Genomic DNA, 27,988 nt, shown 5'->3' with positions numbered 1-27,988 from the left:
GATCCTTGATTTTTGACATAAAATGAATTCCAACATGGCAAAAGAAACAGCCAACAGATTTCGACACAAAGTAGTAAATCATAGCTGAGAAATTTAAATGTTGTGTACTTAAATTTGGAAAATTACATGAGAGATGTAGTTTATAGATAACAATTGGTATAAAGATTTGTGATGGTTACACAAAAAAAGGTAACACAGCCAACAGATCAGAAATGGTTTTCCCAGACTGATGACACACAATTGTAGATGACTCTCCTGGACTAAAAAGAATCCTAACATGCTAACCCATCAGGCATCCTAATGCACCCAAGTAAAACAAACTGCTATACGAATTGACAGGAATTCATGTTCTACATGCTGCCCTGATCCACCACAGCTGATCCAAAATCTGAGATGCAGTTAAGCAGGTAATTGCAGTCTGATATTGTTCTTCCAGCTGCAATTTACATGAAAGTTGGAGTCATCATTTTTTCTAACACTGCTTTCTAGCAAAGATATTCAGAAAATGATTATTATATACCTATTGAAGTAATAATAAAAGAAATCGGCATAAAGCAATGTCTGCACTAGTCCAGATATCCAAGCTGTGAAAAATGCACAGAGTAACATAACACATAAGAAATAACAATAAAAAACGAAACATGTTTACAAGAAAAAGGACAAAAAGCCAATTAGAGGATTCATACTTATCCAATGAATGTAGTGTGGCTCAGTGAAGAAGCGATAAATCCAGTTGAGGATATACAATGCTCTGTATGCACTGCAACAAAACAAGCTCAACAATTTAGAGAATGGATCCAATTGGTCGAGGCAATATACAGGGTGGACTAGGCAAAGACATTCCAACTAATTTGTGTAATGGAAGCAGTTACATAAAGTAAAAAATCCAATATGATGAAAATTATAAGTTTGCAACATTGTTCTTTCAAAACTGTGATAAGTGTGGGCAGGTTACATTCCTGGTGGAATTTCTAGTAGGCATGACGTGGTAGTAAAATTCCATAAAGGTGTGGAAATAGAGGGATTGATTCTGCTAGTGAACATGTCTGGAGACATTATAAACCCATTAGTCAGACCTTCATAGCTGACTGAACAATCAATTAAGTTTTTCATGTACTTAGGGCAAGAATCCAGATTTTGAAGTGATGATAAAAATCACCATGACTTTCAGGCAAATCCAAATCATAAGAAAGCTTCTCAGTGTCAACTGGATGTTTCTTTTTTTACCCATTTTCTGAAGGATACAATGCGAACAATGAATTAACAGAAATATGAAGCTATTCATTTTAGAGTTACAGGCCAATGTTATGGTAATTCACATCAGAACTCGTACTCAAAAAATTCATAACTAATATATCACTGCTGGCTATTATGGTGAATGGATTGGGGATAAAGGGCCACAACTAAAATATTGGTAAATATTTTCAAAAATGCCAATCTAAATTTGCCAAAAATTTAGAATACTACATAAGCAGCATAAATTTAAAATTGTGATATGTGAAGGAAACAACCTGGTAAAGTTATGCATAAAATGAAGTGATCAACATAGAATAAAATATTAAAATGTTTAATACAATGTAAGTCTTTGTATAAACTTAAACAGGAAGCGAAAGTTGGGAGCATACTGTCTACATCTGATCATAGCTTAAAAGATACATTTTAATTGGGACACAAAATGAATTAAAAAAAAAAAAAAAAAACAGATTTCCCTTCAGATTAACCGCCAGAAACAGTGATTAAGCTGTGTGAGTTTAGTCTTAAACTGAGTCTCATTCCTCTGCTATCAATTTATAATATTAAAATTCAGAGACATCTGAGAGGGAGAAAAAAAAACAGAAAAGGGGAAAAATTAAAAGAAAATAGCTTGGAAAAATGCATTGGGCCCAAGCTTGGGTTAATATGAAAGAAAAGTATAACATCAACCTACTTATTCTTTCCCAATGTCTATGCTTGATCTTATTATCAACTTCATTAACTTGCAACCTCAATCTGATCACATCAAAGCTGGCAAATCATAAAATTAAACATACATGGAGGATCATGGTCTTTTGGTCATGGTTAGGGAAATATCAAACACATAATTTAGGATTGTGTCCAGTAATGTAACCTCCACAATTACAAAGTCTTTTCTTTTAAGCAGCAGCCTGGTTCGTGGTGAACTACATGGAATACTAATTCCCCTGCTACTATTGAAATGACATGGAAGAAAATATTGACATATATTTCAGAAATATATGGTATTATCTAATGCAATCCAATTTTTAATATCAATTCTACACTTTGAGAGGGAAAATGGTATTACCTGAGGATTGATCATTTTCACAAACAAATTAAAGATGCATGAGAATCCATCAAGCAAACCAAAGAAAATAACAACATTTCATAAATTTTAGTCAATACTTCTCAAATCAAGGCCATTTCTCAAAATGAATAAAAGCGCTCTATCAGTTCCCTATAAAAATACAAGCTTCAATCTTAAGTTTTGTTTGGGTGAAAGAAATCTAACACGTTACGCAGCTGACATAGTGCCAGACTAACATAATGCTCTCAGCAGAACTTGATCCAACCTTTCATAAATATATTAGCAAAATAGCTAGCTAAAACTAATAGAATAAAAGTCAGGAGCCTGATGTCAGACTTTAAATTATTGTTTGCATAACTGATTGTTACATGTACATCGATCCCATGAATTTGGAAGAGGCAGCTGGCTTAATTTTTTTAACCTGAAAAATGAATTGTAAGTAATAACAACTCTTCCTAAAAGACTAGGATACAACAGTTTTCTCCCGTTTTCCCTCTTAAATTAACTCTATAGTCTATAAAAAATCCTAATAAAAGAAATTCTGATTCTTATTTCCCATTTATAACACCGAATACATCATCATCCTAGATATAGGATAAGTAAGGCCTATCATGCAACTCTGCAATGAAAATTCGAAGTACAACCTGACAATGACATCTTAATAAAGTCACTTATATGAATTTAGTGTTACAGGTTTCAGAAGTAGGTCTCAATCTTTAGAACCATGCACATATGTTTTTGGAGTCTACTTCGTATAGCAATTTAGCACTTATTATAAGTAGTCACAAATCATTATGCTGAAGTCAAGCAATTAAAACGACTTACTTACAATACAAGCTTGATGGCTGAAGGATTACAGATCAATTCATGGAAATGTCTTCCAAAATGTTTGAATTTGTGTCAGTTACAATAATAGATGATGACAATAACAAGAAATTAAGGGTTAACCAAGTCAGAGACTTGAAAATCAATATGTCTATCTTTTGGCACATACTAATCTGGGCCATAATTGTTATTTGTCAAATAATGACTCATTTGTCCAATGGTCAAACTCCTATTCACTTGACAAGGTAAAGGTGTTGGTAAGCTGCACAAACCATGTCATAACCAAACCAAACCCAACCCTTAAGGCATAATCAAAACCTTTAAGTTGGGTATCACTCCAGTTTTAGATACTAGATGCAGTTTTCCAACCAATTAAGTTACCATCCAAATGGCCTCAACCTTATCAGACCTCACAAAAGCTAGTTAACAGAAACCGTGTTAGGCCTTGAATTTTAGAATAAAAAGCCCAGCTTGCTAGACTTACTGAGACATTAATTTGAAAGATAAATGGTCATGTACCTAAAACCAAAATATTGGGTTCATAAAATTGGTCAACAACCTGATTTGACCCATTAGTATCCTCAATTAAGATGATTTTTGATAAAAGTTAGTAAATGCCGGGATGCTGCTTTAGCAGATCCTTGGAAGCAGATCTTACACGTGCTATATCCTTAAAGGAATCAAGAGATGCTGAAGAATAATAAGAAACAGATCCCACAAACTTATAAATGGGTTATCTATCCTATACTGTTTATCAAATTATTGCTTATAAATCTCTAAACAATTTACTCTCTTTAAAAAATAACGTAGTCATCAGATTATGCTCATTTAGCTTTCTCCTTTGTTAACATCAAATCTCATAATTCTTGAACTATTTTCTTGCCTCTCATTATAAATATTGCTTTTCACTCTTCTTTCTCACAGATGTACACCAGAAGGGTCCTTTACATCTTGTACGTCATGATCTGCTAAGAGACAACTTATGCAATCTTTACTAGAAACCAACTTTTTCTAGCATACATCTCATAAACCTCATTCCCTGAAAGATGACCAACTTTCCAGAACTCATGTAGAATATATCTAGCTTATGCTCATAATCTACTACTAATCTTTGGTTTACCACCAATAATTTTTTCCACATTATACTAGTTTTTTTCTCTCCACCCATATTTTCAGAAGCCCTAAATTTCCATATAGTATTTAATGCTTTCATTGGAAAGTTGCTTTGGGATAGTAGGATGCTTATTGTAATGATGGATACATTCTTATCCCTAATCATATATGATGCAATCTAGGAAAGCAATTGAGAAAGAATCAGAAATATCAAGCAGATCTGACACGAAAGTGGAAAAAGTTCTAATTGCAGAATAAAAGAAAGCTTTTGTCAAAAGAGAAGGTTGGATTTCAAGTTATCAAAATAAGAAAATGGGTATGTAGGCCCCATTGGTAGTGGTAGGTAGTAGAGCTTTTGTCAAAAGAGCTTTGGATAGTAAATCTTTCACTTGTAAAGCTTTTAATAGAAAGCTATTTGCTGTTGAAGTGCTTGGAACTTTAATATCTACCCAGTAACTAAATTGAGAAAGTGCTTTTAGTATCAATAAATGACAATAAAAAGCATTACACAGTCTCTTTCAATTATCTAACTGTTTGTACTATCAAAAACTATTACTATAAAGTATTCTTAATTCAAAAATCATTTATTTCGATGTTTTAATCTAAATAACATAATAAGTAATATGCATAACAAAAAATATAATAATATTTTTATAATATTATTATATTATAATAATTTTTAGTGTATTAAAATAATATTATTAAGTTATATTATGTTATGTTATATTATATAATTACATTATTATTATAATTATATTATTACATGCCATAAGTATTTTTTGTCTTTGTAGAAGTCTCATTAAAATGAAAACAACTTTCCGAACACGTCTCAAGTAAAGTTTTTGCCCATAAGCTCCAAATTGGAGCCTTTCCTAGACGATCTTTTTCAACTTTTGGAGGAAGCACAAAGTTATTCAAATTTTTTACCAAAAACTTCAAAACCCAAAGGAGCTTTTGGCCTTCCAAGAACCACTATTTGGTCCTCGACATGCAATACCATTCAGGGCCATAATTTGTAGAATTTCCAAAATCTAATCCAAATTTACATAAAATGAAAAGAAATTAAAGGAAGAAAATTTGGAAAAACATGATATGGTTCTTAGAGATGAAGGATGATTAGGATACTAAGCTTATGTTCTGTGATTCACTAATGTTATGCACTTGCTACAATTATGAGAAGCATCATCCCAGAAATCTATCATCTAGCTTGGCATAGGCAGGCATGTATTTCATTTAGACAAGGGAATTATGGTCACAAGAACTACAAAAAACACTTGATTATAGAATCTAGAGGCATAATGGTGATATTCTAGATGAAAAGAATAATTTTTTTTCCCCTTAAACATGAATGTCCTCTTCTGAGTTTCAAGTAGACAAATCTTGGCATGTCAATGCATGGCTTTTGTTTTTGTGCTCTTAGACCATTATCAAAATATAAGCACCTCTAATATTATTACTTTTTTCCACACATTTAGCTGCTTCTTGTCTCATAAAGTTAATGCTGAAAGAGTTGGCTCCATCATGTGGTTTTCAGCCACATTTTTTGAGATTCACATGAAAATTTCAAATGAATACCACAACAATATTTGCAACACAAGTTTTGGTGGTAGCCCACCTTTTATTTTTTGTCATACAATAACAGAACTAATAGTATATTCAATTTCAAGCTCATAAACTTGTGTAACAATAAATTCTTTTGATATAATACTATATTAAAAATGAGTTTTAAATATTTGAAGGATTTTCTATATCAAATATTTTTCGTCAGATGCCATTACTTTTTAAAAACCTTATAAAGCACCAACATTGAGATGGCATACTTTTGAAATACAAAGAACACGAGAACATACCCTTTCTTTTCCATGGTGACCATATAATAAACCCAACTCACACTTTCCTCCTCAAGTTTAGGTCTTAAGCAGAAGTTAGTAGCCAGGAATCACCCTTTGTGAACATCAAATGCTTAGAAGATTCAGTAATATTATCATTTCACTTCAGAAATTTTAGTTCGAGTGAAGGTTCGCTGTACCGGTCGGTACCAGTCGGTACCGAGCGTACCGTACCCGTACCGATGGGTACCGGTATCGGTACATCAATGTCGGTACGGTGGGTACCGAGCGTACGGTACCGTACCGACACTCGGTACGCCTATACTGGTGCGGCACCGGTACGGGGTTCGGTACCGGTACGGCGAACCTTCACTTCGACCTAATAGATCTTAATGACAAAATAACTCATTCTTCGATTTCTTTTACCAATCATGCTCTCTCTCTCTCTCTCTCTCTCTCTCTCTCTCTTGCTCTCTGGTTCATTCCCCTTCTTATCTAAACAATGTCAGTAGATAAATCCCAAGTCTCCATTCATCATAGTTGCACTAAAAGCCAAAAACTTTACTGTTGAGTTAGCAAGCCAAATAAAATAAATAGGATATCTAAATACGACCAAAATATATAAAAAAAAATCAATTATGTCATACATGCTCTCAGCCTCTATTCCTTTGGTTTTGCTCTTTCTTTCAAAGAGGTGGCCATTACTTTCTCACACACCTAGATCAATTCACAACATGCCATTGAATTCCCTTCTCCAAAGAATTCTCTGCCAACCCTCTTCTTTTGTTACCAACTACCCGAATTGTCCTCTCCCTGCCACCACTTGCCTCATTGCAGGATCCTCTACACATAAATACCCAAGTGACAAAGTCTGCACAAGTATCACTAGCAAACCATTTTAACCATGCCCCAGTTAGAATAAACAATAAATGTGTTATATGAACACCAAGTAAAGATGGGGAAGAAGGTTAGATGAGTTGCAACATGACTATTATACTTTATACCTGTAAATTATTTGCTAAACTATTGATTTGATCTATTACAACATTCGGAACTTAAAATTAGCAAGCTGAAAACCTCTCACATCCCCAAGTCTGAAACATTCTTCAAATATTTTTCCCTTGTTGTTTTCTTTCCTTTTAAAGCAGATGTGTACCCTCTCATTCTCCAGATCTTGATGCTACATAAAGTATCTGTAGGTTGTCATCCATGAGAATGCTTGCTTTTCTTTGTAAGATAGTTCAAAAAGGTATTAGCTCTTCCATCTTTTTAGATATCAAAGGTTTTTATGGTTAAAAACAACTACAATTCCAACATATTATAGGATGCATTGTAGCTTAATTATATTTTATTGATTTATCTTAATTATTTTTTATACATTTATTTGTTCTTCTTATTTTCCTTTCTCTCTCTCATTTCTAGATGGTTTATTATTTCTAGATGGTTTATTTGTTGGTTGCTGAGCTTAAGTTTTAACCTTGGACAGAATGAAGATGTTCTTTTATTATGGATATTTCACAGGCAGATGACTCTTCCTTCAGTCTACATCTATTTCCACATGATATTATTTTCTTAAATACTTATGGCCATTGTCTATTTAAATTTGAAAAGAGCTCAAAAGATATATCTATAGACACAGATTGAGTATAAAAGATGTATAATAAAGTTATATTAAATCCAGACGTGCAAATGGCTGGAATCGTGTCAAATTCTGTTATGCAGCCTATAATGATCACAATACAAGATCTGGATCCATATTTTTATGAATTTACTCAATGATTCTGAGTTTGACCCAGTCAGATTTCAGGCATGCTTCCTTTAAGGTTTAAAATTCTTAGTTCAATACTTGCTATTCAAAGTTCGGTATGAAATGATTATTAACAATTTTTGATGTTTGCTATATAGGACAATCTCTGAAAAAAATGATACCAAGATTTTCAACACTTTTAGAAAATAATACTGTTTCTTTTTATATTTACCAATTATCTAATAAAATAAGAATTTTTGATAATTCTAATAATGTGATATTAATATTTGAGGTGCACTACATCTGCCAATTACCAGTTTCCACACAAGCGGGGAAATGTTCATTGAAAGGATAAATAGTCAGCAGAATATGCCAAGTTGCATTTTTTAAAGAAGTTTAGGCTAATATTTTCAAAAACATATATAAATAACAAACCTTATCAAATCTAACTTGACTAAAATTGATGTCACATGCGAAAAGGAACAATTAGAATCTGATCATTAGAAGTAAATCCAAATTATATCAGTAAAGATTTCATAAAAGTCTGAACACTAAAGCATTGGCAGCACAGGGAAACAGTATTACCATAACCAATGTACATTTGAACCTGATATACTGAGAGCAAGAGGTATTACATGCTTGTATGTTAATAACATTAACAACTGGATAAAAGATATGAGTAGCAAGCTTTCAAGAAAGAAAAGAACTTCACTTTTCATTCATTAATCCACAACAAAAATGCATATTAGGCGGACAGTTGACTAACAAAAATGTGTCTTTCGTCTGAAAAATAAATTAGGTGAAGATTTTCAAATATTTTTAGTTGAAAGATCACTTTCCAGCCATCTTGACTATAATTCATCCAGCATCATAAGATAATTAGCTTCTCAACACTTCATTAAAAAAAAAAATTGACTGCCGCCGGCTGTATGATGTCAAAATATCGAATTCAAGGTCCCGTGACAAGGGAAAGGTCATGCAAGCAGTTAATATGAGTTGAAACTTTCAATCATTAAATCAGCAAAATGGGATATAGGATGGTAGTTCACCCCAGGAGAAGAACATATTGCCCAGTTAAGTTGTCAATATTCCTTGTCCTCTGCAGTAATACCAGCTGAGGAAGTATTGCAACTGCCTCCAAAAACAAGGAGAATGTCCACATTACCTGTTAGCAATGTTAGATTGACGGGCATTAAAAAGGACAACTTTTATAAGAAAATATAATCGAAAGTAATGATAAACCATAATGAGAATCAAAACATCAATTGTACTTAGACATGAATATGATTATTCTTCCAATTACAAGTTCAAAATTTTGAAGAAAAAATCTACAAATAAATACGTGGACTTACCTCCTTAAAGGTGAATTTCTCATTTATGAATAAGGCCAAAAGCAGGCATGGTAATATTAGAAAATGATGGCGAAAGGTGTCTTGATCCTTATCATAAGATCTACGGACAATCTTGTGTTGTCTCATATACCAGACAATTGAGAATGAGCTTGCCAAGAAAATTAGCTTCATAATTGTATTATAGAGTGAGATAAAATCAGTAAAGATATCCAAATACCGAGTAGCAAAAACAAGAGCATAAAGCTCTTGGGTCTTTAAAGAAATACCTGCAAGCAAAGATAGGATGAAAGAAGTCATGTTGCATGTATATATTTCGGAAAAAGGAAGAAGTTAACCAGCCTAACACAATCGTAAAAGTTAAGCTTAATGCAAAGAGAAGCAAAGCATTTATACCATATGTCTGTACCTTACAAATCAAAATCAAGACTCCCTATCAAACTGGCAGTATAGAAGAGTTAGTTCAAGGATAATCTAGACACTTTAATATCAACAGTATACCATGCAGATGAAAGCAGGTCATAGCCCCACTCACAAATAATATATCTGATAAAGACTCTCACAATCAAACTAGCTATACAGAAGAGTTTATTCAAGGAAAATCTTGACATGCTAACGGCAATGCTATACCATGCAGATGAAGCCATGTCACAGCCCCACTGACAATAATACATCTGACAGAGACTTTCACTGAGAGAACTGAGATTTTAAATGCAGAATATGACCTTCATATTCCATGCTTTGGTTTATTGAACTTACCAGATCATACAGATTAGATAAGGCTTCCCCGTTAAGAATAACAGAATGCTGGTTCAAAAGTTCAATGCAGGTAGAAAAATTCTCAAAAATGATTCTCTATGTCTTTTTAACTCAATCATAAAGCATATTTTGATTGAAATGAAGTTGGATATAGGTCTCAATAGTACTGCTTCAGGACAAATAAATAACGATATAAACTTCCACAGATGCATCAAGATAAATGCTTCCACAAAAAAGTAATAGTCTGCTACATAATGCTGTATAGAGAAACCAGTATCCTTTTTAAGCAAAACCCATTTCTGAAGCTAATGACATGGCTGTCATGGATACACCAAGACTTTTTTTTTTATAATTTCTTCCAGCATAGATCATTCAGTGTGCTGTCGAAGAATGCATGGCATATAGACCATTCATAGATCCAAGAACAACATGGAGTTTAGACTATGTGATTCAGACCAGTAGGATACTGGAAAAGATCATGAATATCCAGAGAGGCATCAATATCAATATTCAAAAGCTTATGGAAATCAAAACAAATATTTGTATAAGAACAAGCTTGCTACTACCTTTTTACTGCCACTACTTTAGCACTGCAAATACACATCACAGGAAGTTCGATGACTTGGGAAAGTTGTAATGTGACAGGAAAAACAGAAGAAGATTGTGGATACCTATTTGGTTATCAGCTATCTAAAACAATATCAAATACATCTTGCCTATAAGTATAATTATCTATCTAGTGTACTTATAGTGAAAAGTTGTATCATATTACCAATATTTCTTTGGAAGTATGATAAAATTTTGAAGAGGTATAATGAAGTCCAGAAAACGATAAGACCAGATATCACTTATACTGAAATGTTATAAAGAGAGTTTCAAACAATTAGTATCCCCTATGAAGAATAAATCCAGATACTTCCAGGCCAAATTTACTCATACCATTACTGTCAAGTAGAAATACAGCCCTAGGCAATGGACCTTAGGTTACTGTCTTGGCTCTTGCCCTGAATAGATATGGCACAGATAGCTCAATGGTTTTTTGGCTCAATTACTTCATTTATACCCTTAAATTTTTGTGTTGTTTCTATAAACTAAAACTTTAATGCACCATAAGGCACACATGCTAAACATAAAACTCATAAAATTTATATTTTATTGATAAATGGAATAATAGAAGGCATATCAAGGTACGCCGTATTGGCCCGAATCGAGCAGTACGGAGTGTACCGTATCGTATCAGTTCAGTACCAATATCCGGTAAATATCGGTACACCAAAGAAATTCGTACTGATACTGTGCTAGAGTGGCACCGGTACGGAATCCAGTACCGAGCTGTAAACCTTGAGGCATATACTAGTTATCTAAACTCAAGATAAGGAGATCGCTAAGTGCCCCTAGTTGTCAATCTCTCTGGAGGGTAGTAAGTAGTTCTTAATTAAGTTTAAGTTACCATATCGGGATTATGGTGTCCACTCTGATGTATCTTGATCCCTTATTAGCATTCGAAGTTATTTATAAAAAAAATTACAAGAAAATACTTTCATAGCACATAAATGTGTGTACATGCATGTATATATATGTGTGTGTATGTGTACGTGTGTGTGTGTGTGTACATATGTATCCATTTATATATGCAAATGTAAGTATAAATTCATATATATACGTACACACACATAAAGAGAGAGAGTGTGTGACTTGGCTACACTCTAGTGGATCACTATGATCCAATCGGGATTAGATTGGATAACATAGGTCCCATATCAATGACTCAAGCCGTTGGATGTAATCTACTATCTCTAAATTGCTCACACACAAAAAATCATATGATTTGAAGACCCTTGGCCTAGCATTTAGTAGTCAAAAATAATATGCATTATTTCATGGTTTCTGAATTGTCCAATTTTTTGACCGCTAATGCATAGGCTAGGAGTCTCCAAATCACATGATTTTGATATGTAAGCTCGAATTTTGAGGTGAAACTCCCATCGTCCAATTTAGATCTGATCGGGTTTGGTAGAGATCCACTCAAGTGTATATGCAAGTCAAGCTCTCTTTATTTATACATAGTTGGCCCACACACTTTAACCTAACTCCTTAAAAAGGAGTTATTGTTTCAAAATCAATGATGGACTATTCAAATTCAAGATCCAAACCATTAAACATGATGTACACCATAAAAAATGTCTAGAAATTAAAATTCATATGTTTCAGTGGTCCCTGATGACCCAAAGATTGATTTAAAGATTGATTTTGATGATCACAAAACCTTGAAGTATAAATACTAACGTTTGTGGTGCAAGGAGAAAGATAGTTATTTTGCAAGGAATATAGCAAGTTGGAAGAACACAAGAAGGCCTCCAAAGCTCTCAAGAAAAGTTGGAAGAAAGCTACAATTTATTGGCCCAAGTTTCAAGTTCAAAGGACTCAAGTTGGACGAGCAAATTCAAAGGAAAATCCAAAAGAATAGTCCTCGAGTCGACTCCTGGATAGTACGAGTCGACTCCAGGGAGTAACAAGACAGAAACACAGAGAGGCTATTTTGGACTCTGAGAGCCGAGTCGACTCCTGAAGAACTCGAGTCGACTCCGATGGCTGGCAGGTCGACTCCTAAGGAAGCTAGAGTCGACTCCCAGAGGAAAACAAGCAAAAAAGTCAGAGAGCCAATTTCAGACACTGAGAGCCGAGTCGACTCCCGCAAAATCCGAGTCGACTCCGAGGCAGCGCAACCCCAAAGACAGAAGACGGTATTTTCATCTCTGAGAGGCGAGTCGACTCCAAGACAGTTCGAGTCGACTCCAAGGCAGCGCGACCCCAAAAGACAGAAGACTGTTTTTGGATACTGAGGGCCGAGTCGACTCCGAGACAGTTCGAGTCGACTCCGAGACAGCACGAGCCAAAAGACAGAAGCTCGGGAGTTCGGACTCTGAGCACCGAGTCGACTCCCAGAATTTCCGAGTCGACTCGAGTGAGCAAAGTTGAAAAATGCATCCATGGATTCCTTGGGATGAGCCGACTCCAAGAGTGCCAGGTTAGCTCCAGACTTTGGGGAGTCGACTCCGGGATAAGTCGAGTCGACTCCCAGTCGAGACAGCATTTTAATTCGAATTTTGAACAGTTGCCGAGCCGTCTCCAGAAAAGCATGAGTCGACTCCTGCAACAGTCGAGTCGACTCCAGATCGCGCGAGTCGACTCCGATCCCAACGGAAACATTGTCAGGAGTTGCAGAATGTGCACAACGGCTTTATTTTTGTCTCTAACGACTAGATTTCTATTTCCACGACATCTAAAGCTATAAAATCAAGAGGAGAGCTAGGAAAGAAGGTATGAAAGTGGGAGAGAACATTTAGAGAAGAGATCTCAAAGAGATTACAAGGAAAATCCTCCATAAGCACAAAAGGGCCATCCAAAGCGAAATAGAGAGAAGAAGAGCATCCAAGTGAATTCCAAAGCTTCCTCTCCATCCGTGTGCTGCCTCGGTGATCCTCTACTTCGTGCCAAATCAGAAGAGAGTCAAGTAAAGAAGAAGCCGAGCTCCTTCATCTTCAAAACTCGTTTGAGGGCTTCTCTTTACTCTACTTGTTTATATTGTTACATTTGCTTGTTTAAGAAGCTTTGATTTGTTTTAAACCTTTGTTTTAATATCTTGTGGCTTGGTTCAATCGGGGGATTGAATCAAGGGTGTAGAGGTTGGTTGGTGAGCCGAGTGTAAAACCAACGTGTAAGGGTTCGATTGTGATCCCGGAAAAACAATCGGGGTGGTTCTAGTCGGTGAGCCAGGAAAAACCGACCGAGTTCGTTGTGAGCTCGTAAAACAACAAGTTTGGTTGTGAGCTTGTAAAACAACCGGCTGTAATCTGTAGGATTATAGTGGAATTCCCAAGAGGTCTTGGGGAGTGGATGTAGGTGCTGGGGTGCACCGAACCACTATATGTTTGTTGTGTTTGTGATGCTTTTTGTCATTGTCTAACTTGCTTACTTAGATATATTGCTTGCTTAACTCTTATCTACGCATCCCTTAGTTGCAAGCATACTCAATTTACTTAATCAAGTCCCATTCAATAAATCATACTGTTGCTAAGTTTAAATTCCACTGTGCATCTATACAACTTAGCATAATTAATTGAAAAGTCTTAGAAGTAGTTTAAAAGTTTTAAAAGACCCAATTCACCCCCCCTCTTGGGTTGTATCTGCTGGGCAACAAGTGGTATCAGAGCAGGTGCTCTAAGATTAATTATTGATCTTACGATCAAGAGCCAAAGATCATGACAACTCAAATAGATAGTTTTCTAGGAGAAGGACAATTAATTGATACACCTCCACTATTTAATGGCATAAACTATACACATTGGAAAGCACGCATGCGCATTTTCATACAATCACTTGATTATAATTTATGGAGCATTATAGTCAATGGAACACACACAAACACTAGTCATAATGAGAAAATGGTTCAACAAAATTCGAAAGCCATGAACCTATTATATTGTGCATTAGATAGGAATGAGTTTAATTGCATATCTTCTTGCATGACTGCTAAAGAAATATGGAATATGCTTGAAGACAAATATGAATGCACTAACAAATCTGAAACATCATGTGTAGAAGAAGAGCAGTATCATATTGCAAATCCATGCTTCATGGCACATGAGGTACATGCTGAAACTGAAAGCAATTTTACATTTGATGAACTTCACGATGCCTTTTCTGATTTATATTTAGAATATAACAAACTTATTGGTAAGAACAAGAACTTGAAGAATGAAAAACAAATTCTAATAGATGAAAAACTGGAACTAACTAATAAAACTGAAATCTTAATTAAAGAAAATCAAGAACTAAATCAAAGAAATCAACTTCTCACTGAAAGCCATGATAAACTTAAGAAAAACAATGAATTACTTTCAGAAGATAACAGAAGATTAACTAAAGAAGTTGACAAATTAAAATCTGTTGTTGAAAGATTTGCCTTCAGCTCTGAAAAATTGAACCTTATGATAAATAATCAAAGAGCTGAATTTGATAAAGTTGGATTAGGATATCAACCTTGGTACACCCAAAAATCTTTCAAGAATATGTTTGTTAAAACAGTTTTTAATTATTCTAAAACAGATTCTTATAATACTGATAAACAAGAACAAAAGCTAAGTAAAATCTCTTCTATTGTTTCTAAATCTATACATTACAAATTTGATGAACCTAAAAGGCAAAAACAGAAAACTGAAAGTTTATCTACTACTTATGTTAGATCTATGTTTGTTAAATTCAACAAGAGGATACAGAAATACATCCCTTGTAATCCTAAAATCTGTAAATTTATGGACAAAATAGCTATTAAGAAAATATGGGTTCCAAAAGGAACAATTATAGCTAACCTACAAGGACCCAAAAGAGCTTGGATTCCTAAGTTGAAAATATGATTATTTTTCAGCGAGTATGTCTAGCTATCCAAGGTTGTAATGAAAGATGTTTTCTAAATAATGGGTGCTCTAGACATGTGTTAAAGAATTGAATTTAAAATGTAATTAAGAAGAATGATTTAAATGAAAGAAATAATAAAATAAGTAATTCTTGCATCCTCTCGTATTGAAATTACTTTATTAGTTGATTAAAACATAACTTGCAAGAATTAATCATTTTTGTGATATAAGTGATATTTTTGGTATGAAAAGAAAATATATTCAAATCACTTCATCTTATAGTATGCTCTACTCACTATTGGATAAGTTGCTAAATGATTAATTAATTAAAAATAACTTTATGAATTCTCTATATGCTTGATTAAGAGTTTTTGTCCATGGCATTATCTTCTATTGATCATAGACATAATAATGTGTACTTGGTATGCTTTTGAATATATGCACTATGAATACCAAGATTAAAGAAACCATCTTTGGCATATAAAATCAACTCATGCTAGTATGTACTTAATCTCAAAAGACCTTGGCTTACTTAGATTAACTTCTGAAAGGTCAAAGTTTGCTATGCATGTTAACTAAGGAAACAAACAAGAATCAATTTCTAAATCTAAAGATACTGTTTCCATCACTAAGTTTTCAAAAGCTTACATTGGATTTGTTCTTGGCAAATAAAATTGAAATATTTTCTGTATTTGCTAAATCTTGTAAAAGTGTTTCAAATGATAAAGGTTTCCAAACTGTGAAGATAAAGAGTATCATGGCACAATGTTGAAAACCAAAATCCTGATAAAGTTTATACAGAAATTAATTATTTCAGCACCAAGGACACCTTAAGTAAAATAGGGTTAATAGAATTCTTGAAGAAATGAAAAAGACAATTGTGTATGATAGTCATCTACTTAAATGATTTTTAAAAGCTATCATCACTGCTTGTCATACATATGATTTCTATTAGATCAATTTTTGATGAAAACTCCTTTTGATCTTCTGAAAAATGGAAAATGAACCATTGCATATCTTTCATATTTTTCAGTCATACACGTTATGCTTGATATGTTCTTATGAAAATAATGCCAAATCTGATAAAGAAATTTCTATCCTTGGATATCATTCATCAAGCAATGCATATAGAATATTCAATGAAAAGATTCTAGTTGAAGAAATATCAATTCATTTTTATTCTTTATAAGACTAATGATTTATTATCAAGATACTAAAATCAAATTATATATGTATATGGTTAATCTTTTACATATAACAATCTGAAAACTTGTTAATAATTAGAACCAAATTGAGTTCTTCAGAAATGCACTTAATGAAGAAAAATTGATAACTAAAAACTAAATCAAGAAAAGATGAAATAGATCTTGATGAAATTCTTGCATGATTAGAAGTAAAGATCACCATTATCATCTGCTAGATTTATGAGCTTTATATTCTGTCAAATGAATGTGTAGAATACACTCCTATGTGGTTATTTCATTAAAAAGGGATCTATGTAAAATAACCACCTTATTTGAAAACATTCATTACAAATATGATAAAGCAATTTGTGATTTGGAACAAGCATCAAAAGCATGATAGAATAATTATTTTATCATATACCTAATAGACCAGATTGTGTGATCATTATATGCCCTTGTGCAAGACTTCAATCTAACTCTAATGAATCATAATTTATTGATAACAAATGAATCATAATCTGAATTTTGATAGAAACAATTGTTTAAGGCAATTTGATCAAAACTTAGCTAGCATGCCTTATTGATAATTATCTTAAGCAAATAGAATCTAAGCTAAATTGATGTTGAAAATAAGAAATTAATTTGACCTTAATGAATCTTCCTATTGCTTCACATGCTTGTCCTTGAACAGTCTTGGTTAATGAAACTATCTCTTTAGTTCAAGTAACATATGTTTGCTTATATTTAGGCAATCTCTTGAGTAAAGTGACTCAACATTCAATTATTATCATATCTTATGTTGAGTTACCTAGTTAAGAAATATGCTATATGAATGTTTTGTATCTTGAAGAAACTAATAACTTTCTTTCAAGAAAGAAAAAAATTTTGTTAATAATGCAGGATCCTTGAGCAAGAAAATGAGAGATTTCAACTTGAAGGATATCTCCACGTAAGATACAATAAACATTCTCATGCAAACAAGAGAGAGGACCTTCTTCAGCCAAAAGTTCATACATAAGAAATCTAGTAGGTATTTGACTGAAGAATGCAGAATGGATTGGTAATTCTAGATACCTCTCTCATAAATTAATTGAGCAAAGTCAATAACTTAAATCCTAGTGTGGCATGGTTAAAATCTTTAATTATTAATTCCTTGATATCATGTCTATATATATGTATTCATTGACTTATGCTTTCAGAAATTGATTCATGGTTTGCTCAAATTAAAATGCACCTTTGCCTATATCATAACCATGAAATACACAAGTATATGCTTAAAATTTTGATGTAAAATAACTTGTGAGAAGTTATGAATCCTTGAGCACAATGAAAATATTGTTTGCATGATATACATCTATATGATACATAAGATTATTTCTTTATTCTGCTCTTTCATGTAAATTACTTGAGAATAACAAAAAGAAAGAGAGATAAAGAAAAGATAATGGATATTATTCAAGAGAAGTAAAATCTAAGTAAAGGCAAATACTTATCTTAAGGAAAAGCAAAACAAGCATAATATATTTGGCACTTTTGTGAGACTTGTGAAAGGGATAAAATCCATAATTAATTACACTCAAACAGGGAGAGTTTGAAGTGAACATTTTAACCTTTCTATGTTGCTCATCATAGGGATGGTGCCAATGGGGAGGCTAGTGGTAGTACCCGGCACTATTTGACCCAATTATTCGGTGTAGGGCATATTAGGGACGGCACAAGAGGAAGGCTAGTGGTAGTACCTCGTGCCCCTTCCAACTCCACCGGATAGGGAGCAAATAGAGTATAGAGCATAAGAAAGTAAAAATGAATGACAAAGTAAATGAAAGTATATAAGAAGAATCAAGTCAAGCTTTAATCACTTGGAAACACACCTTAAGGATGAAATCAGTGCAAGATTATATTTAAATAGGGGGAGTTTATTTGAAAAGAATTGATTTTGATCCTTGACATGCTTATTCTTAATATTTTAATGCATGACTTAACACATGATATATTTTGCATGTGGCATGATGGATTCTCAATATTTTGTAATGCTCCATGCTTGGATAAGTTGATTGAACTATGTCTTAACTTGGAATATGTCTTAACTTTGCTCACAAGTTTTTGCTTCACCCTTGCCTCAAACTAACTTGTGTTCCAATGCTTGAATGTTTGAAATGCTACATAAAGTTTTTAAGTAATATTAAGAAGAAATTACAGTTCTATCATTCACGATTATCTTTGGAAGTTAAATAGAAGAAGAGAAGGATACTTCTATTCAGGCAAAATGAATTGATCTTGATCTATCTTTCTACTTACCTAACCTTGATACATAATGTCCTAATACTTATTAAAACATCCTCCATTGTGTATCGAAACTCAATATTAAATATAAAGATTCTGAAAGTGCTCTAATGTTATTGAAATATGTGTTTTCAATCGTAATGATTTAAGATGAGCTACAATGTGGTAGATACATATCTCAAATCATGATTTAAAAGCCTCTATTGAAAATCCTTATGAAATTCAGAATCTGATTTTGTATAAAAGCTTAAACTCAATATGATCTCTAAATAAAATCTTAATGTAAAAAAAACAGAATTAATTTTGATGCCTTGGTTGATTGCTCCGATACGCATCCGAAACATATCATTTCTTATCTTCAAAGTGTACTAATATTGGTCCAAATGATGTGTCTTTCGATGATCTTGATTGCAAACAAAAATTTCTAAATATATGATTTTATTTTGATATTAAAAAAATATTGTGTTTCATGTATACATTGCTGAAAAACTATGATTAAGAAATTGAGTTCTATAAATATATATACCTCAATGATCATCTTTATTCTTAAAGACTTCCTTCAGAATATATATAGAGTGAATGATCTTAAAGCTAGAAATATTTCAGCTCACTCAAATGATTCTAAAAGAAAGAAAATGTAAATGCTTTTGAAAGAAACTGAGCTTCAAATGAATCATTTTCTGATTAATATTTCTATACATTTTCTCCAAGATTAAGAGAAAGCATAACTTGTTCTTGTAGGATTAGAAAGAGTAATTGCTACAAATTCTGAATAATACTAGATTACTCTACATTCTTGATATCATAAGAATTTCAGTTTTATTCACGTTTATCACTAAAATCTGAAATTCAACAATAGAAAAGAATGATTAAAGAAGAATGCATCTTTTGAGGGGGAGCTTTAGATATTCAGTATCTCATACCTTGATAGATTTTAATGAACCTCCTTATATTGCAAGACTTGCTTTAATTATATAATGAGTTTATACCTTGATATGAGTTCTATAAAGGTTGTCTTATCTCAAACATTGAGTCTTATGAAAATAAGCTGAAACTTATAGAAAATATATTTTTTTTGAGATTGACAATTTTACTGAACATTATCTTCAAATTCTAAACACTTAAATGGAATGATCAATTGAGGGGGAGAAAGAAAATCTCAGAAGGAGAGATCTTATGGAACTTAATCGCATAAATCTATAACTAAAGGAGAGAGAAAGCATACTAAGTGAAAAGTGATCCTAATGCTCTCCAATATGTATCATCTGAAATTTAAATCTGAAAATCTTTATGATACTCCTTGAGGCTTGTTATTTGGTTAATATATCTTATGCATAAATCATGAACCAAATTGCAATTCAAACAGTTGATCTTAAGAGTCTCTAACTTAATGAAAAGGGGGAGAATAATGTGTTGAATTTTCTTGAGTATCACTTAGAAAATCTATTTTGAAATTCACTAATGAGTCCTAATTGGCTTGCTCCTTAGAACTTCAATTTTGTGCCAATTCCCATTTTTATGTATCAAATTGTGCTTATTTTCTAAAGAAATAAAAGAAAGTCTTTAAATGAGCTCTAAGATGTATCAAAAATTGCATATTTTGGTATTTGTGCCCCAATGCTCTTATTATCATAAAAGAACTTTGAAGTCATTAAGAATTAATGATCCAACATGATGATATGTTTTTCAAGTATATAAGTTTTGATCTTATACTCTGAAAATTAATTAAATTGCTCTCATGTTGATAAAATACTTAATATATTGGGCAAAAGATCTTAAATGAACAAGCTTTCATACTTATTATTGAAGAGAGGTTAGATTTCCATTCGCGCTTTCTTTGAATATCATTCGTGATACTTCTTGGATTAACTTAAGAAAGATTCCACCTACACTTGATTTGAAAACTATCTTTGGAATCACATTCGATGTGTTCTGCTCTGAAATTATCTTAATTGGCTCTGATCTATGCTCATTAATCTCATTCTAATATTATTACCTTGAGTTATATGATTCATATCCTTACAATAATTTGACATGCAAATCAGAGTACAATAAGAAAAAGAAATATTTGAGTAGTCTTATCCTTATGCTTAATGTTTCACTATTTTTTTGATGTTGTCAAAAAGGGGGAGAAATATCTAAGTATATGCTCATAATGCTTTATGTGTTGAAGTATATTTTTAAAGATATATATTTTCTACTTCAAACAACTTAGCTATGCATTACTTATAGAACACAATATATTTTATATTGCATATACTCCAAGTTTTGTCATCATCAAAAAGGGGGAGACTGATGACCCAAAGATTGATTTAAAGATTGATTTTGATGATCACAAAACCTTGAAGTATAAATACTAACATTTGTGGTGCAAGGAGAAAGATAGTTATTTTGCAAGGAATATAGCAAGTTGGAAGAACACAAGAAGGCCTCCAAAGCTCTCAAGAAAAGTTGGAAGAAAGCTACAATTTATTGGCCCAAGTTTCAAGTTCAAAGGACTCAAGTTGGACGAGCAAATTCAAAGGAAAATCCAAAAGAATAGTCCTCGAGTCGACTCCTGGATAGTACGAGTCGACTCCAGGGAGTAACAAGACAGAAACACAGAGAGGCTATTTTGGACTCTGAGAGCCGAGTCGACTCCTGAAGAACTCGAGTCGACTCCGATGGCTGGCAGGTCGACTCCTAAGGAAGCTAGAGTCGACTCCCAGAGAAAAACAAGCAAAAAAGTCAGAGAGCCAATTTCAGACACTAAGAGCCGAGTCGACTCCCGCAAAATCCGAGTCGACTCCGAGGCAGCGCAACCCCAAAGACAGAAGACGGTATTTTCGTCTCTGAGAGGCGAGTCGACTCCAAGACAGTTCGAGTCGACTCCAAGGCAGCGCGACCCCAAAAGACAGAAGACTGTTTTTGGATACTGAGGGCCGAGTCGACTCCGAGACAGTTCGAGTCGACTCCGAGACAGCACGAGCCAAAAGACAGAAGCTCGGGAGTTCGGACTCTGAGCACCGAGTCGACTCCCAGAATTTTCGAGTCGACTCGAGTGAGCAAAGTTGAAAAATGCATCCATGGATTCCTTGGGATGAGCCGACTCCAAGAGTGCCAGGTCAGCTCCAGACTTTGGGGAGTCGACTCCGGGATAAGTCGAGTCGACTCCCAGTCGAGACAGCATTTTAATTCGAATTTTGAACAGTTGCCGAGCCGTCTCCAGAAAAGCATGAGTCGACTCCTGCAACAGTCGAGTCGACTGCAGATCGCGCGAGTCGACTCCGATCCCAACGGAAACATTGTCAGGAGTTGCAGAATGTGCACAACGGCTCTATTTTTGTCTCTAACGGCTAGATTTCTATTTCCACGACATCTAAAGCTATAAAATCAAGAGGAGAGCTAGGAAAGAAGGTATGGAAGTGGGAGAGAACATTTAGAGAAGAGATCTCAAAGAGATTACAAGAAAAATCCTCCATAAGCACAAAAGGGCCATCCAAAGCGAAATAGAGAGAAGAAGAGCATCCAAGTGAATCCCAAAGCTTCCTCTCCATCCATGTGCTGCCTCGGTGATCCTCTACTTCGTGCCAAATCAGAAGAGGGTCAAGTAAAGAAGAAGCCGAGCTCCTTCATCTTCAAAACTCGTTTGAGGGCTTCTCTTTACTCTACTTGTTTATATTGTTACATTTGCTTGTTTAAGAAGCTTTGATTTGTTTTAAACCTTTGTTTTAATATCTTGTGGCTTGGTTCAATCGGGGGATTGAATCAAGGGTGTAGAGGTTGGTTGGTGAGCCGAGTGTAAAACCAACGTGTAAGGGTTCGATTGTGATCCCGGAAAAACAATCGGGGTGGTTCTAGTCGGTGAGCCAGGGAAAACCGACCGAGTTCGTTGTGAGCTCGTAAAACAACAAGTTTGGTTGTGAGCTTGTAAAACAACCGGCTGTAATCTGTAGGATTATAGTGGAATTCCCAAGAGGTCTTGGGGAGTGGATGTAGGTGCTGGGGTGCACCGAACCACTATATGTTTGTTGTGTTTGTGATGCTTTTTGTCATTGTCTAACTTGCTTACTTAGATATATTGCTTGCTTAACTCTTATCTACGCATCCCTTAGTTGCAAGCATACTCAATTTACTTAATCAAGTCCCATTCAATAAATCATATTGTTGCTAAGTTTAAATTCCACTGTGCATCTATACAACTTAGCATAATTAATTGAAAAGTCTTGGAAGTAGTTTAAAAGTTTTAAAAGACCCAATTCACCCCCCCTCTTGGGTTGTATCTGCTGGGCAACAGTCCCTAGCCTAATCATCAAGTAGATATCAAATTGAATAGTTTTGATAACATGATACTATGTTTTACTATGATCTGATTATCAAAACCTAGTGAATTTGAATATACTTGTGTTTCAAGATATACATAATACATATCATCATTTATTTATAAAGTGAATTTTCAATTTATATGCCCTATCATATATTTTACTATATCAGTGCAACTGATACAATTTATTTTTGTAGCAAATTGATACCTAGTGTAGAGATTACCAAGGTATATGAATTTTGGTTCCAGAGCATTTTTTGTATTGCAGATTATGTTCAACAATTTAGATCTTAAATTTAGATAGCCTAACAATGATTTAAAACCATTAACTCCTTGCAAAGGAGTTGATATAAATGTGTAGTCCAACTCATACATGTATATGTATGTATGAGAGAGAGGATTGGACTACACTCTTTATATCGACGTATGTAAACATGTAGATATATGCATATCTATTTATAATCATGCGTTTATATGACATATATATGTATCTATCTATCTATTTATCGCTTATATATAGTAGATATATCTATCACTTAGATAGGTGAGGCTGACCTAGGCTTTTTGAGCCTTGTCTAATACCCATGCAGTAGCCCATGTGCCCAAGCAACTGCTTGTGACAGCAATGATTAGTACATGATCAATAATAGAATCAGCATAGATTAAAAATAATTAGATAGACTCTCTGAGGTGCAGCATATCATCTCAAGCCCTAACAAACATTAAAATTGTGTAAGTTCTTAATTTTTTTGTGGAGAACAGGGAGGCCTAAGCCAGCCCATTACCAACCTACTGAGGTACTTGGGCTGTCCAAGTGCTATAGCTCGTGGGGCTAGGATTTTAACTACTGGAAAATCCACAGCAGGGTGAGGACAAAAATTTGCTAAGGAAGCTGATAATCTATACTAAACTGTAGAACAATTCAAGGCAAAAAGGGTAGGAAAGAGGACTATCTCAAACTACCCATGCAAGTAACACATGGCAACTCTTGACTAGGAATGTCTCTATTGTTAGCATGATATTTTAATAAGAATAGTCCAACCATGGTATTTACAAATTGATATGCCAATAATTACTCTTGCCACACAAAAACCCTACTATCAATATTGATACACTTCCCAAAGCATTTTGAGGAGCTTATTTGCGAGGATAACAAAGATGTGGGGTGGGTAAGGAAGACCGAGAGAAGTTAAAATATAGATCTTTAAGAGATTACATGAATGTGTCTTTACAATGTGCAAATATGACAGCCACTTCAATAACCTTAGGGCAATTTTCATAAGGTGAACAATGTCCCTTGGCGATTGGAGCAATCTCTCCTCATTATTGACACGATGCAAGCCATGGGCTAGGACTTATGTTTTTCATCACTCAGTTTAATCACATCGTATTATCTAGTTTTGTAAATTCATTTACATAAAACAGAGACTTTGGGTTGAAGGAGCAGGCTCAGTGTTCTGAAGGGCAATAAGTTTCTCAATGAAGCCTTTTAAATCTTTAATACATGTGATAAGAGCGAATAGCTACAAGAAAGTGCTAAAACTAGTGAGAATTTTCTAGTCATAAGCATGCAAGAGAATATCCATGAAAGATGACAATTGTCAAGAGGATAGAATTACACCAAAGGTCAAAGGGAATTGACCGAAAAGGTAGGGTGCAGGGACCACCATCCAAAAATGAATCCAAGGAGCAGAAACTGTAAAGATACAAGGAAATAGACAATGTGTCTCCTAATAGCAATGCAAAGGAACACGAGAAGGCATAAAGCTTGGTTCAGTACTGGAAAATATAATGAAGATAAGCATGTTAACAATAGATGTCAGAAGCAGCAAAAAAGATAGATGAACATATATGAAGGTTGTGAGTACAGTTGCTAAAATGGAGCAATAAAAACTATAACCTTGAGAAGCCTATGAATGCAGTTTAAAATGAAAATTGAAACCATCTTCAAACAAATTTGGGTAAAGGGACAACTGAATGATATGCATATTGGGTTGTCTCAAGAATATCTCAGTATCTGCAGTCAACAACACTAATCATGTCAGTTTTAGACTCCTGACAGCTCCCTTGGTACCGGGCAGCTTGCTAAAGAATACGAAGATCCCAGAGTGGAATAGAGTCCTGGTGATTGGGTGTGTATGGCCATTATAGTGCCTCGGTGGGCAAGTGGCTAGGCATCAAGATTAGTTAATGCAGATTGTTGGGTTCTCAGGCCTGATTGTCATTTTTCAGCTCCAGTTTAGGTAACATATATAATTAAACTAGAGGGTGCTTGGTTTTTTCCTAGACAACGTGAAGCGAGAAAAAAGAGAGATGGGAGAGATGGAGGGCCAGCAATGGTGTTTGCAGTAACAGCACTACCATCAAACACCACTAATGACCAATCATCATGAACTGGTGCAACATTTTCCTGCCTTCCCTCTGCCCTCTCCTTCCCTAAAGCTATGCATGCCGAGGACCAGTTAAAATGGAGCAATTTTGATTAGTGCTTTTGAAAGAGATGCCTAGGCACCTAGCCAAATCCATCTAGATGGTTAGAGAGCCTAGACCAACTAGGCAATGGCTGGTTAGGCACTCTCATGTTAAAAGATCCTACTTTTCTTTTGTTTGTTTTACTTTCCCTCTTTATTTTCACTGTTGTGATTGAAATAAATTTATTTTAGGTAAACTAGAAGCAGAAATAATATAAACTAATAAACATTTTCACTTTGTTCATCCCTTCCCCCATCTCTCCCAACTCGACACATCTCTCATCTTCACTAATGCAAGTGATAAGCCCTTCAGCTGTAACCATCTATCCACCTACATGCCACCAACTAGAAGCTCTTGTGGAGCCCTTCAATAGTCATTCACCACAGGAAGCTCTCCAGTAGGCTGACAACAATCGTTCGACCACCCAAAGGCCTCTAGTAGTTATTTCTTTTGTTTTTCCATACCTACTCGTTTCCCTTTCTTCTTTCTTTTCTCTTCTCATATCGGTCCTCTTACTCTTTCCTTTTTTATTTGAAAGTTCCTTTTTCTTCTCTTCGTCCCCTTTCTTTTTTCTATTTTTCTATATTTTTCTGTTTATTCTCTGTTATCCTCATTGTTGCAATCCTTTTCATTTCCATGGAATGCAAATATGGGATTTCAATTATAACTTAAAAGTTTAGATGTCTTTCTTCCTAGACTAGTCAAATTTTTAACTTTTCAAATTTAAGTTTCGACTATTTGCTTTGCTAGCTCACTCTCATCATTGACTTGGCTAATTAATATATGAGGAAATCATGCTGTGGTTTTGATTAATCTTAACTTTTATTATGTATGATTTAAGAGGAAAAAAGGATAGACTGTTATACATAGAGATTTTATACATTTTTTTGTATTTTATCAAGATAGATTACCTAAGCCGCTAGGCCGTCTGCATAGGTGCCTAGGCAACACTTAGGGTCCCTACCAACTAGGGAGCCCTCGCTGCCTCGACAATCTTGACTTTGATTGATATAGCAAAAACCTTCCTAGGTTCCAAGTAGACAGAAGAAAGATTGGAGTAAGGATGAACCGGTTATCTTATGGAGAAATGTCTCCTGAAAAATATTTGGCCTGACCATCGATCTTGAACTCTACTTTGTTAATCTCTGAATCTTCAACTGCTCAGCCTGGAAGCCTAACAACCCAGAGTTAGAAAAATGTCCCAATCGCATCGAAGTATAACTTTTTCAGTTTCACAGAACTCTAATCTTGTTGCCCAGCTTTATTTAGCATGCAAAGAACACCACCATAGCATTAAATAAGAATTTCTCATCCTCTATTATGTTATACGCATTACATTACTTGATACCAAACTAGCCCCAATTAGAATTCCTCGGCCAGCTATCTAAACTCAAAATCAATTCCCTATAATAGATCCACAGCTCAAATTTAGCATTCTAATTCCCATTTCTACAATTCTAAATCTCTTAAACATAAATAATGTGATTTACTTAAACAAAAAAGATCCCAAATTCAAATCCAAAGTTCTCAAAATTTCCAAATAACTCAAAGAAAAAAAATCATTTTTTTAACGAATCTAGCAGCCTAATCATTAATATCTTAGCATAAATCTCGTCAGCGACCCTATGTACTCGAATTAAAACCAGAAAAAATTATGAAAAATCATGAAAAATTCAGATTTAAAGAAAGAGAGAAGTGGAGGTACCGGCACAGGACTTAATGGTGTGGATCTTGAGGAGCAGGACGATGACGCTCATCAGATGCGTCATGTCACCCGCTAACCGGAAGATGTTCATCTTCGGGGATTGGTGGGCGGGATCTGGCCGTCTGTTCTCCGATCTACGGCCTGGATCTATCGATCAGCAACCCAAGAAATCCCCAAGATCTCGCCTTTCTCCTTCCTCCTCCCTCCTCCCTCCTCCCAAGCTCTCTCCACTCCTAAATGTTCGCAGAGGGAGAACCGAAGGGGAGAGCGGCGCCGCGTATAATGTCCCGCGAGTTAAATGTAAGAAGGAGAAGACTCGCAAAAGCCTGAGAATGATCAGAACCGTTTATTCGGATCTTGATGTAAATGGGTGATTCCTGGCCGTCCGTTTGCTCAGAAGGACTTTACTTCTCGAGTGGAAGTCAAGGAAAAACACCCCGCCGGGATCAGGAATAAAGCAGAGAGCAATAGCAACCAGTAAGCAACGCGTCATCTTTTTCCACGTGGAAACACCTTTATGCGATTGGGAACGTGTATCTCCCTGGAAATTCCTAAAATGGGGGTATTCGTCAAATGTTTATTGGCTGTGCAACACTGGTTTGCATCTGATTCACAAGGGAGGTTATTTTTGTGAGAGAACTTGTGATACTTCTTCAAAACTCATGTAAGACTAAATTGTATCAAAAGATTGCCAACCAAT

The 27,988-nt window shown here is 34.6% G+C and overlaps 1 protein-coding gene across 1 annotated transcript; it reads right to left on the bottom strand.

Moving 5' to 3' along the window:
- Positions 1 to 58: 58 nt before the first annotated feature.
- Positions 59 to 27,572, bottom strand: LOC103695949 (ER lumen protein-retaining receptor). Its single transcript, XM_008777406.4, has 6 exons — positions 27,289 to 27,572; positions 9,169 to 9,434; positions 8,866 to 8,981; positions 687 to 760; positions 521 to 584; positions 59 to 436 (listed from the first exon to the last, which is right to left on the bottom strand). The coding sequence occupies exons 1-6, from the start codon at positions 27,377 to 27,379 to the stop codon at positions 400 to 402; spliced, it is 648 nt and encodes a 215-aa protein (XP_008775628.2). The 5' UTR covers positions 27,380 to 27,572; the 3' UTR covers positions 59 to 399.
- Positions 27,573 to 27,988: the final 416 nt, after the last annotated feature.

The sequence above is a fragment of the Phoenix dactylifera genome, chromosome 10, assembly GCF_009389715.1.
Source record: "Phoenix dactylifera cultivar Barhee BC4 chromosome 10, palm_55x_up_171113_PBpolish2nd_filt_p, whole genome shotgun sequence".
Classification (NCBI taxonomy): Eukaryota; Viridiplantae; Streptophyta; class Magnoliopsida; order Arecales; family Arecaceae; genus Phoenix; species Phoenix dactylifera.
This window is presented reverse-complemented; position numbering and strand designations above follow the sequence as displayed.

Excerpts from the sequence above, each read along its gene's own strand:
- LOC103695949 (XM_008777406.4), bottom strand. The coding sequence starts at position 27,379 with ATGAACATCTTCCGGTTAGCGGGTGACATGACGCATCTGATGAGCGTC. Across the intron at positions 585-686 it reads ACACTACATTCATTGGATAA|CTTGGATATCTGGACTAGTG; the intron begins GTATGAATCCTC and ends CATTTTTCACAG. Across the intron at positions 437-520 it reads TTTTATTATTACTTCAATAG|CTGGAAGAACAATATCAGAC; the intron begins GTATATAATAAT and ends TGTAAATTGCAG.